The sequence below is a fragment of the Scyliorhinus torazame genome, chromosome 14, assembly GCF_047496885.1.
Source record: "Scyliorhinus torazame isolate Kashiwa2021f chromosome 14, sScyTor2.1, whole genome shotgun sequence".
Lineage (NCBI taxonomy): Eukaryota > Metazoa > Chordata > Chondrichthyes > Carcharhiniformes > Scyliorhinidae > Scyliorhinus > Scyliorhinus torazame.
The window spans coordinates 81,778,449-81,791,670 of record NC_092720.1 but is presented as its reverse complement, the minus strand read 5'-3'; the positions used below and the strand labels follow the sequence as shown (position 1 = coordinate 81,791,670).

Below are 13,222 nucleotides of genomic sequence, written 5' to 3'. Positions count from 1 at the left end.
CTCCCAGTCCCGCCACCAGTCCCTCTTCCACCTTTGGAAACCTCAATTGGTCCAGGAAACGGCCCATCCCTCCCTCCTCCCGTGGGGGCTCGGATCGGGCGATAGTCCCTCTCCTCCCCCATCTCCAAGTCCACCCAATGCGGGGCGTGGTCCGAAATGGCTATTGCCGAATACTCGGTATCCTCTACTCTCGCTATCAGCACCCTACTCAAAATGAAAAAGTCGATTCGAGAATAAACCTTATGGACATGTGAGAAGAATGAAAATTCCCTAGCCCCCGGCCTTGCAAATCTCCAAGGGTCCACCCCTCCCATTTGGTCCATAAATCCCCTCAACACTCTAGCCGCCGCCGGCTTCCTACCAGTCCTGGACCTGGAGCAATCCAGTGCCGGATCCAACACCGTGTTAAAGTCTCCCCCCATTATCAGGCCCCCCACTTCCAAGTCTGGGATCCGACCCAACATACACCGCATAAAACCCGCATCGTCCCAGTTCAGAGCATACACATTGACCAGTACCACCCTCTCTCCCTGCAACTTACCACTTACCATTGTGTACCTACCGCCATTATCTGCCGCAATGCTCGACGCCTCGAATGACACCTTCTTTCCCAGCAAGATCGCCACCCCTCGATTTTTGGCATCCAGCCCCGAGTGAAACACCTGACCTACGCACCCTTTCCTCAGACTTACCTGGTCTGCCACCTTCAGGTGTGTCTCCTGGAGCATAACCACATCCGCCTTTAGCCCCTTCAGGTGCGCGAACACGCGGGCCCGCTTAACCGGCCCATTCAGTCCCCTTACATTCCAGGTTATCAGCCGGATCAGGGGGCTACCCGCCCCCCTCCCCCGCCGACTAGCCATGACCCCTCCTCGGCCAGCCACGCGCCCACACCCCACATCCGGCCCGTTCCCCACACCGGCATACCCCCGTCTCGACCCCCCCCCACTCGCTCCAGCTCCTCCTTGACCTTAGCAGCAGCAACTCGATTCCTCCCCACCCACCCCCCCCACCCCCACCACCCCCGGCTAGGACCCATCCTAGCTGGTTTACTCCCCCCATTGCACTTCCGCAAGTCAGCTAACTCCTGCTGACCCCGGCCACTCCCGCCTCCCCTTCGACTCCTCCCATTGTGTGGCACACCCTCCTCTCTCGCTCCCCATCGACAGGCTCTCCCCCTCCCCCTCCGTTCTAAGCGGGGGAAACAATCCTCGCTTCCCCGCCCCGGCCCCGCCCCCCAGTCTTCGGCGCGGGAAAAAGGCCCGCGCTCTCCACCTACCAGGCCCTGCCACCAACCAAAAAAGTGCCCAACCCGCCCCATCCACCCTCCCCAACCCGAAAGAGAAAAACACAGAGAAAAAGAAACCCAAAACAATGCAAAGGCGAACCAAAAATAGGCATAACATATCCACCGCAGTCCCCAATTGCCCATTCCGACCCTCAGTCTGTGTCCAGCTTTTCGGCCTGAACAAAGGCCCACGCCTCCTCCGGAGACTCAAAATAATGGTGCCGGTCCTTGTAGGTAACCCACAGTCGCGCCGGCTGCAACATGCCAAACTTCACCCCCTTCCTGTGCAGCACCGCCTTCGCTCGATTGTACCCGGCCCTCCTCTTCGCCACCTCCGCACTCCAGTCCTGATATATCCGAACCTCCGCGTTCTCCCACCTGCTGCTCCTCTCCTTCTTGGCCCACCTGAGCGCACACTCCCGATCGCCGAAGCAATGGAACCGCACCAGCACCGCCCGCGGAGGCCCGTTAGCCTTGGCCCTCCTTGTCAACACTCTATGGGCCCCTTCCAGCTCCAGGGGCCACTGGAAGGACCCCGCTCCCATCAGCGAGTTCAACATGGTGACCACATAGGCCCCCACGTCCAGCCCCTCCAGCCCCTCCGGGAGGCCCAGAATCCGCAGATTCTTCCGCCTTGACCAATTCTCCATCTCCTCGAACCGCTCCTGCCATTTCTTGTGGAGCGCCTCGTGCGCCTCCACCTTTACCGCCAGGCCTAAGATCTCGTCCTCATTGTCGGAGATCTTTTGTCGAGCCTCTCGGATCGCCACCCCCTGGGCCGTCTGGGTCTCCAGCAGCTTATCAATAGAAGCCTTCATCGGCTCTAGCAGGTCCGTTTTAATCTCTCTGAGGCAGCGCTGGATACCCTCCTGTTGCTCCTCCGCCCACTGCCTCCACGCTGCCTGGTCTCCGCCCGCTGCCATTTTGTCCTCCTTCCCTCCCTTCTTCTGTTCCACCACCACCTTTTTTGTCGCCCCGCTCCTAGTTAAAACCATATACTGACGGGGAGCTTTTATTAACTCCTTCCCACACCGGGAAACGTCGAAAAGGTGCCCTTGGGGGCCCTGAAAAGAGCCCAAAAGTCCATTTTTGCGGGAGCCGCCGAATGTGCGACTTAGCTCCGCATAGCCGCAACCGGAAGTCTCGAGAGGGAATCCTTTTGGCAGTGTTCGCTTCACCAATCTGCCCCAAAAAGTCTGTGAAAACTCCTGAAAAAGGTCTGAGAGTAAGTTCCAGACGGGAGCTGCCGAATGCGCGACCTACTCCTCCATGGCCTCGTCCCCGCTTCTCCAATGGCCTTTGTAGATCTCTTCACAGTTGTTCCCTCTGCTGCTAGAATTCACCTTTGATAGAGGCCCTCAAGTCAGATTGCAGCTTTAAGCTTGCCCTTCCCCCGCCTGCATGCTGGAAGAGGCTTTTGTCTATTCTTGCAGCTCAAGCCAAATCTTTTACTGTTTCTGCCGGGTCTGGTAACCAAAAGACATAACATTCCTGGGGGACACTGTCAGGGGAATGTTACAGTCTTCTTCCCACACCGGGAAATGTCAAACAAATGCCGTGGGGGCCCTGTAAAAGAGCCCAAAGGTCCATTCCAAGCGGGAGCTACCGAATATGTGACCTAGCTCTGCATAGCCGCACCCAGAAGTCTTGAGGGCAACTCTCATAAAGGGTCCATAAACAAGGAAGACCTCAAGGAAATGGAAGATCTCAGGGGAGGCAATAAAGACCTCAGAGGAGGTAGTGAAGACTTCAATGAAGAGCCAACGGAAGACCTCAGAGGAGGTAAAGAAGACCTCAAAGAGAAGTCAACAAACTCCTCCAGGGGACAATAGAAGACCCCAGAGAGAGGACAATGAAAGACCCCAGAGTGAGGGCAATGAAGGGCCCCAGAAAGAGGGCAATGAACGACCCCAGAAGGAGAGCATTGAAAGACTCTAGAGGGAGGGCAATGAAAGTCCCCACAAGGAGGACAATAAAATACCCCAGAAAGAGGGCAATGATAGACTCCAGAAGAAGGACATTAAAAAAAAACCAGAAAGAGGGAAACAAAAAACCCTTCATGAAAGGCAACGAGAGATGCAGAATGGAAACAAGCCAACACTTTGTCAGAGTCAGGCCTGACCAACAGTGAAGCCAAGTGGAAATTGAGGTTCCATTTGTGAAATGTATCCATCCTTGGAAGAAATGCAGAAATCAAAGACCTCAAAAGAAACTGTGAGCTATTGAACATAAAGAAGAATCAGAATAAAGGAATTAGAGCTATAGAGAATGCATCAAAACAACAAGATGAAGAGCAAAGTTTTTAAAAAGGTGCAAAAATTGACAAAATTAAGTTAAGAGGATTGAGAAACAGCAAGCTGAACTCCAGACAAAAACAACTAGAAAATGTGAACAAGTCCAGCGAAGAGTTGAATCGGGAGAATTAGAGCTTGAAGACGGGAAGCTTGGCAATGTGAAATTAACAGAAGAGGTAAGAGAATTGAAATTGACAGGAGAATCAGCAATTCGGACAGGGAAAGAAACTGCATGCCAGAAGAAGATTGATGAAATTGTCACGCTAATGGAAAGGCACGAGAACCAATATGGTAAAATGGTCGATGAAAAAGGGGCTGAAATTAAATGCTAGAAAGAGAAGAAATGTTATCACCTGACCTAAGTAGCAGAAACAGAGTACCACGACCATTTCTCCACACGTGACAGACCGAGACTTTGTTGCATTGTGATGATATGTGCCTGCATACTTGGTACTCGGCAGAGCAAGGGTTAATGTGCGACTTGAGAGTGGCACTGTCCAGAGAGTAATGTATGTAGTCTCATGGTCAGAGAACAGTCTAGGACAGAACTTGGAAAGCAGCAAGCCTGCATGGAACAGCTCCATGTAACATCATATTTAAAGCCTACCAATAAAATGGTTTATGTTTAAACACACAAGTCTCAAGATATTATAACTGAACCATCACCACCGCAACGGTAAGAAATGAAATGAAATGAAAATCGCTTATTGTCACAAGTAGTCTTCAATGAAGTTACTGTGAAAAGCCCCTAGTCGCCACATTCCGGCGCCTGTTCGGGGAGGCTGTTACGGGAATTGAACCGTGCTGCTGGCCTGCCTTGGTCTGCTTTCAAAGCCAGCGATTTAGCCCTGTGCTAAACAGCCCCTACCCATACTAAGTACATAATATGAAACTTCGGTAGTGGATCAAGTTAGATCCTTGGAATTATTGTCTCTCAGACAGGACTCCTGGTGTACTAAGTAGACATGGAGGGACAGATTGTTCGTAAACACGTGGACCACTTGAGGAGTAGAAAGACGCTCCAGCAGTCAATGTTGCCATCAAGAAATGTTTTGAACTCTTAAGCACTGAAGTACCTGATCTACCTGCTATAGACATAACTGATGTCTCTTTGGAAGCAGGTAGTAATGAACTGCCTGTGCCAGAAAAAGTACCCGTTATTTGCAGTTCCTGGTAATTTTGGTCCTGCGGAAGCATCTCACAGTACAGAATTATGCAGCTCCACGAGAAACAAAATACCCTCAAAAGGCCCAATTTATAATTGCCCAACTCATGTATATAATGTTTAGTTTGAATCTAGGACTGAGTAACGATTGTATAAAGGACATAAAGGGGGAGGGATGTGGTGATTGTCCCTTTAAGGACAACACAGCAGAAGAGGGTCACCTGGCTTGGGTGACCAATTGGGACTCAGAATGGGTAATCACCTCAGGAGGTGGAGCCCTCTTTGGCAAGAGACAAGTAGGGAGCTAGATACAGCCATGGAGCTTCTTGTGGTATTATCAGGTATTGCGGTACCTAAGAGGTTGATGACCATTGGTTAAACCTAGGAGTTTATCATTGGCTGTTGATACGTAGCTCCGCCCTGACAAGAGGAGTATAAGAACCGGTGCTGTCCCAGCAGCCTTCACTTTCTGTACCGAAGCTGCTGGGGAACAAGTTCTAGTCGATTAAAGCCTTCAGTTATGAAATCACTTTGTCTTGAGTGTAATTGATCGTGCATCACTGCTGAACAAATCTTATTAATATATCCTTTTTGTGTTTATTTACACAGTCTGTGAAAGTGCATCTTTACAGATATCCAAGTCAGCCTCTACAGCACTTCCCAAAATACTCTCAAGTTACAGCAGGAATGTACCAAAAGGGCCATGGTTTTCACAGGACCACAGATTATGTTGTCATTGCTGTTAGTTTTATTGAGAAATCTGTAACTCTTTATCCAGAAATTCTGTGCCTTTCATATTTTGATGTCTTTTTCATGTGTAAAATGTTCATGTTAAGGTAAATGCTTTCTTTAATCTCTTCAAAATGGCAGGTCAAAAAGTCTTGCTCTTCATGCAATGTATATAAAGTCAATAAGCTCTGCAAATGATGAAGGAGAGAATGGAGACATGACAACAGACATCACGTTTTCAGACCGATCACTCAGTGAAGGGAGTGTTAAACAGCCTTCGACACAAGAACTGGATGAACATAAACATCAGTTGCTTTCTCGTTCTCACTTTGATATTACTCCAAAGGAATCAAGACATTCCAGTGATATCATCATCAATGGTAACACTCAGGAAAGTAGTACAGAGAGTCTGGCATGTAACACGGAAGCACAGGATCCACTCTATCTGCATTTGAAAGCAAGTATTGATGAAGTGAAGGCATTTTTTTCAGAAATGGTGAAGAGGATCCCCATCCCAGATCAGTGTATCATTGAAGGTAAGCCAATGAGATAATCATAGAGTCCTAGAATCCCTACAGTGCAGAAGGAGGCCATTTGGCCCATCGAGTCCTCACCGACCATTAGAAAGATCGCCCTACCTAGGCCCAATCCCTCACCTTATCCCTTAAAAATGACCATCAGCCCTAGGATTATGATCCTTGGGTTAATTGTTCATCACTGAGACTTGTCCGGTTAGCCTCTGCAATGGACTAAAAGTAGCCGTGGTACTACATGAAAAACATCTAATGATTTCTGTCAGTATCTTGGCTAACATTTATTCAACAAAACAAACACCAGTAAAACAGATTAACCGGACATGCATCTCATTGCTATCCATGGAATTTCAACACTAAGTGACAGTAAAGCACTTTGGGATTATTTAAGGACACGAAAAGTACTATATAAATGTAATTTGTTTCTTTATAAGGGGACAAGCTAAGATGATCGCTTAATGTGTTTCAAACAAGGAAACAACAATTGCCACTTGTTTTCTATTCTCCCCTCTGTCTTTCCCTCAGAGGGGACATTAATTGGTGTTCCTCTTATCATGGTGGCACTGGGTTCGTGCTCAATGTCAATCTGTTGGTTCAAAGTCAAAACGTCAACTGTTTATGATGGAATCCTTATTATAACCAATTTAATTTTTAACAATACTAACAATAGAATCACTAGTTTAAAGGGAGCAAGTTTTAATATTTCTTTTTAAAAGTAATGCTTGTTATAAAAAATAGATTTTAATTCCCAAACCTGCCACATAGTTTGTTTTCAAACATTGACATTCTGCCCATTGTAGTGATAGAATACAAGCTTTTGTTCTATTATTCTGTACAAGTAAGTTCCTGATTTTGTCAGGCCCCCCTGCAGCTAGTTTGTTGGCGGTAGAATTGGAGAATCAGAGATCCGCCGGTATAAAAATGGGTTGTAATTTACCTATGATGGGTTAATAGACAGTTGGTTATCACACTGCCTGGTGGTATGAATGCCATTTGCATGTCATGAATGCTCATGGAAACAGCTACTCGCCAGAATCTCCAGGTACCTTCCAATCTTGCATCACGCCAGCAGGAAATCACGTCTGCCGCAAACCTGCTGGAACAGGAGTGGACTGCACAAGGCAGACCTCCGATCAGCTGAAACTTTGAGGTGAGTGCAACACACATAGCCTTCCTGACAGAGCGCTGCACCGCTCCTGTTGCGCTGAATGCCACCCTGCTTTTGCAGACCAGTTTGTGCCCTCTGGCTCCATGCCAACATCTGTACGGACAGCATGGTGCTGAGGGGGCCATGGACACTCCACTTGGATTGACTCTAAGCGGTGCTGCGCCCAGGGTTGTGGACTGCAGGGTGCTGCTCTAGGTGCCTGGCACGTTGTTTGTGTGGACAACACTAAGTTCGGCCAAGGTTGGGATGAGAGGTGAGGATGGACCTGATGAGAAAAGTGGGGCAGTGGGGAAGGAGGGCTGTGCAAACGCAAGAGGGGAAGGGCAAGAAGTTGGAAGAAGATGACAAACAACGGAAGGCAGAGGGAAGAGCAAGGTGTGGGGATTTCCACCACCACAACAATGGAATCCAGTATTATTGGGGGAGGATGGAAAATATCGGGAGGTAGTTCGACCTGCACATTGTGAGAGCTGCAGGTAATTCAGAGACACAGGCAGTGAGGGAAGGAGCGTCAAACTTGATCCTGAAGTACCGGTGTTCCACTTTGAAGTCTCAAGCTTCCCAAGAGTGCAGGGTGTAATAGCCTGCACACATGTGGCTATACAGGCTCCCTGGCAGCAGCCCCTAATGTTTATTAACTGCAAGGGCTACCATTCCATCAATGTGGAACTGGTGTGTGACCATCGCAAGCACATCCAGCACATGTATGCACAGTACCCTGGGAGTTGCCGTGACTCCTACATCCTTGGTCACTCCCAGGTGCCTGGGGTTTTCGAGGGAGCAGGATGCCTGCAGGGATATTTGCTGGAGGATAAGGGGTACCCACTGAAACACTAGCTGATGACTCTGGTGCGTCGCGTACTCAATTGTGCTGAGGAGAGGTACAATGTGCTCAGAGTTCCAAACGCTTTCTTATCAAGAACACTATTGGACTTCTGAAGATGCAATTAGATACTTCGGCCACTCGGGTGACTCTCTGCAATATACTGCAGAGAGTGTTTTCTTCATGATCGCAGATTGCTGTGCCCTTCATAATCTGACTGTGCAATGAGGGTGAACTGGAGGAGGATGAGAGCCCATTGGGAGATGAAAATGCGGATGTCCAGAAAGCCCATGGGGCTGCTGAGCGATAATATGAGTGTGCTTAAGCCATAGAGGAAGGAATAAGTGGGAGATGTGCCCGCGATACTTTAATAGCTGACAGGTTCCAGGAAGAGTAAAGTTACATCAGGCCATATGGACACATCTCCCTTAGCCCTCAAAGCCGCTCCCTGTCATCCCAGGGCATGGACAAGCAATCGCTGAGAGAACGAGTCCTGCATTCACATTTGTGCACTCTGGCATCACGGCTTGATAGGTTATAATCTTAACCTTGGTGAGAACTGCCCTGCTAATGAGCTCACTCTGTGAACTTAGTCCATTTAGGAAGGACTGAAGGGTGGCACAGTGGTTAGCACTGCTGCTTCACAGCACCAGGGACCCAGGTTCAATTCCCGCCTTGGATGACTGTCTGTGTGGAGTTTGTACAGTCTCCCCATGTTTGCTTGGGTTTCCTCCGGGTGCTCTGGTTTCTTCCCACAGTCCAGAGATGTGCAGGTTAGGTGGCCATGGTAAAATTGCCCCTTAGTATCCAAAGATGTGTAGGTTGGGTGGGGTTTCAGGGATAGGACCTAGGTTGGAGGCTCTTTCAGAGAGTCAGTGCAGAGAGATTCTATGGATTCTATGGGCAGTGATGCGAGATGAGGCTTGATGATTTTGACACCATCTAATGTTTCAAACACTGCCGTGACTGAGATGTGGACCAGCCTAGGGATCTCATTCAAAAGTGCATGTCTTGTGTTCGGTCACTAACACTGTGGAGACCCAGATGTCGCTAGAATTTTATTACTGATGAGCTGCCCTCAACCATTCCTGTCCTTTGTGGTATGAGGGTTATAAACCTCCATCATACACTCCTAATGAAGAGTTAAACACATCTCCTTGACAACACCCAAGGCTCCTGACACAATTTGCACTGAGGTTGACATCACACGAATGTTCATCTCATGGGGCATTATCACGGAGTGGGAGAATATCAAACCCTCGGGATAAGAGGATCACAAAGTACAAATTTACAAGGCCTTCAGTTGACCAAAACATTCACATATCCATCTCATGATTTCAAAAATGTGCCATTGAATTACAGTGATAGCCCACCCGTGAACCAGGAGTTACAGCAACATTTTGAAACTTTCCGAACCCTATCATTACCACTGGGTGCAATCATAACATCTGCAGTCGAGGAGGAGACTACTACATCCTGATACCTGTGATGACCTGGGCAGATGTCCTCTGGTGGTCCCAGCACTGGAAGGCCCCCGATTGACGAGGATCTCCTGCTCAAGAGCAGAAGCACCTTGCCCGCCTGAGCGGCTGGAATGGAGACCGTCACAGGCAAAGGGGACTGTGAGTGGCTGCATACCCTTAGGAAAAAAAGCCCCAGCGTGTCAAACTGAAGCTCATCCTCCCATGAATGCCATAAGGTCCCAGCCGGATTCCTGCAGGAGATGGAGCACCTGGAGGGGAAGTCAAGATGCCTCGTCCACCTGTCACCTAAATCCTGATGATACCCACCAGGGTATGTGTCCATGGAATGCATGGCCGAGCATAAATCTGACAAAACCTGCCAGACCAAGGTCTCCATGGCGACCTCTAGGCCCTTGCATATCAGAGCCACGATACCAGACTGACTCCTCCATTGTTCACTCTAGTTTGATGAGTGGCTCTCGAACCTCAGCCTTATGTTCTGCCATCTGCTGTTGTGTTCCGCTAGTGAGCTGGCAGCCACTTCCAGAGGCCCATCATCTGACTGGGCCTGAATGAATGACTGCTCTCCAGCAGCCCTTTAGCGTGCTGGAGACCTGGGCTGACCCAGCCTCTGACTGCTGTGGCTGTGGCGACGTGTCAGTGAAGTGCTCTCTAGGAAGAGTCTCATTGCTGTGACACTGCAGCTGGTAAGTACCAGGCTGCCCAAATCCAAAAGGGAAACTTGGGACAAGCTTCCAAACAATGGTTTTAAATTTGTACAATCTGAAGAGTTAGCTCAAGTCAAGTTAAGAAAATTTCAGACTACATGTGGTAATTTCAAATATTAAAATTAAAAATATATATACCATTTAAAGATAACATTTTCTGAAAGATATTGGATGAAATAAACTCAGAGCTAAACCCCCCTTTTGATGACAATAGTCCTTTTAGGATTTTCAGTCTATAAATGTCCAGTAAAATTACCACAAAAGGCCGTTGTGCTCAAGGGGAAATCTCACACCGGCTTTCCTCTCTGAGGGTGGCAGCAAAATGGTGTGCACAAGTCCGGCTTCACCTCTCACTGTCTTGGTCAATATCTCACAGCCACCCACAATAGCCTTCAGTCTCACTTTAAATATATCTTTTTTCCTTTGATCTTCTGCTCCATCCTTTCTATAGTCTTTTGAAGTTCCTCTTCCCAGAGTTAATCAACCTTTTTTTATTACTTTATGGCTACTATATTTCCAAAGTAAACTTACTATTTTGCCTCACGCATTTACAGTCTCCCAATTGTATATGTTGCCTTTGAAATCCAACAATCAACTTTGAAATCACTTCTCTTACCTGCCTAATATAAATTCCTTATCCAGCTTCTTCCTTGTCCCCGTTAATCACCATTTCAATGGCTTGCCTTCAAACCTTCTTTATTGGTGCTTTGACCTTTGAAATCTTAGCTATCTTCCAAGTAATCAGACTAATCACACCCATACCCAAAACACACAAGCTTATTACCCAGCAAATGACAATATGATGATTACATTGCAAAAATATTAAGAACTCTAATTTTCCGCACATAATCTAGTACTACACCTCACCGAGGTGTGTGACTCTGCACTGGTGAGAGTACGGGTGAGCGCTGTAATGGTTCATGAGCTCCCTCATCCTTAGATGTGCTTTGGGGGCTTGTACTGCTGCTGAGCTGCCTGAATGGCCCCGATCTGCTGGTTCCCAGAAGAATGAAAGAGTTTTAATGAATGAGCTCAAGCTATTTCAGAATACATGTGACTCACTGTGATTGTCAAGATTTGATGAAGTGATGGAGCCTGTGATCCGTACTAGTTTGCTGGGAGAGGCCAATCAATATCTCCTACCCCACAAGAGCGATCTCTGTCCTAACCCAGCAAGCTTGTTTGCAGCCTCCTCGAATCCAGTGAAGGTGACGATCTCTGCCATCCCTCACTCGGTCAGGGGTTGCTCATGTTTGCGAGCATGTGATCAGAGCGGGTGGAGCAGAGGTTGGGTGAGATGCATGTCCCCTCTGTGTGGTGCGCCCTCCCAGAAGGGCTAGGGATAGAGTGGGAGCAACATGATAGATGGTATGGTGGTGATGTGAAAGTCTCCATGAGAGAATGAATGTTGATATGTGTCCCCTGCTAATGGATGTGTGAGATACGTGAAGAGAGTAACTGAGTCAATTATGCCATGATGAAAGTTTAATGCTGGAGAGAGTTGAGAGATGACTTACCCTGATGGAGCAGATAAGATCATTCATCCTTTTCCTGTACTGCGTGTCACTCTGGGCATGGTCGTCAAATGCTCTGACCTCCTGGACAACAGCCGCCCAGGCCAGAGTCATATTATTAGAGTGATTCTTGGAGCTATCCCTGGGGTAGATGCCTCTGCACCTGGACTCCAAGGATCATGGAGTGAGGGCCTGGTGGTGAAGCAGGGTGTTGCCTTTTTCTTGAGGCTGGTAGCCTTTTGCTTCTGGCTGGATGACATCTTTCATCATCTCCTGACGACAGGTGGGCTGGACAGAGTGGTATGAGTGTGTTGCACTTTTTAATTGTGGAACCTAGGCCTTCAAATCCATCAGCTGACGGCAGGTGGGCAAATTAGCTCCTGACCCAACAGGTCATTCACAGACAAACTCACCTGTGCATAATTAATGAGGTTCAAGCACAGACTCTGGCGCAATTTCCTGCCATTCTGGCCGACGGGAACGGCGCTGCTGAAACCTCTCGTCAAACAATTAGACAAAAAAATTAGGAATTTGTCTACAAGGTCTTCTAGCTGCTCAATCATCAGTCCATTCTTTCAATCAGAAAATATGTAGCAATTGGGGGGGGGGGATGTAGTCTAAGAGAGGGAAAATGATGTTAACATTTTCAAACAATTCTGGGTTTTTTATTAGTACCTGTATTGTCAGTTGTCCTTCCATTTTCCAATATCCTAAGGTTTACATTAGAGCATTGCGGTTAGTCCCTGATCAGAACTTTGTGATCATTTGGCTGTGAATGATATATGCCTGGACTCTGTTTAAGTTTGATTAACTGCAAATGTCAAATAAACTTCTTGTGCTTCGGGAACTATGTATCACATCAAAACAAGCACCATATGACCTTTGACATCTATTGCAATTGGGTTTTGTGTTGTGGGAACAGATTGTTGCCAAGAACAACTAAATGTTTGCCTTGAAGCGATACAGTTTGAGCTCTTCATGAGCTTGAATGGAACATGGGAAAAAGAAGAAGACATTTACCCCCTGAAATCTGTTTCATCATTCGGTGAGAACATGACTGCCCAGTGCCTTAATTCCATGTACCCATTTTTGACCATATTCTACGTCTGAATCTCCTCAAAACAGCAGATGTCAAGACAATCAAGACAGATGTCTTAAATTATACAGAATTGCAAGTTCCTGATAACTCAAACAAGGATCCTGGGATTATATTCATTGGAGTTTAGGAGGTTGAGGGGAGATCTAATAGAAACTTACAAGATAATGAATGGCTTAGATAGGGTGGATGTAGGGAAGTTGTTTCCATTAGCTGGGGAGACTAGGACCCGGGGGCACAGCCTTAGAATAAAAGGGAGTCACTTTAGAACAGAGATGAGGAGAAATTTCTTCAGCCAGAGAGTGGTGGGTCTGTGGAATTCATTGCCACAGAGGGCGGTGGAGGCCGGGACGTTGAGTGTCTTTAAGACAGAAGTTGATAAATTCTTGATTTCTCAAGGAATTAAGGGCTATGGAGAGAG

General features: G+C 47.6%; 1 protein-coding gene across 6 annotated transcripts in view; it reads left to right on the top strand.

The window, feature by feature from the left end:
• Nucleotides 1-13,222, top strand: part of veph1 (ventricular zone expressed PH domain-containing 1) — a 403,802-nt gene that overhangs the window by 262,064 nt on the left and 128,516 nt on the right. For all 6 annotated transcript variants that reach the window (XM_072474424.1, XM_072474420.1, XM_072474419.1 and 3 more), the window contains one exon: nt 5,618-6,012. In XM_072474424.1, the coding sequence (XP_072330525.1) occupies nt 5,618-6,012 (395 nt within the window). The remainder of the gene's footprint in view (nt 1-5,617; nt 6,013-13,222) is intronic.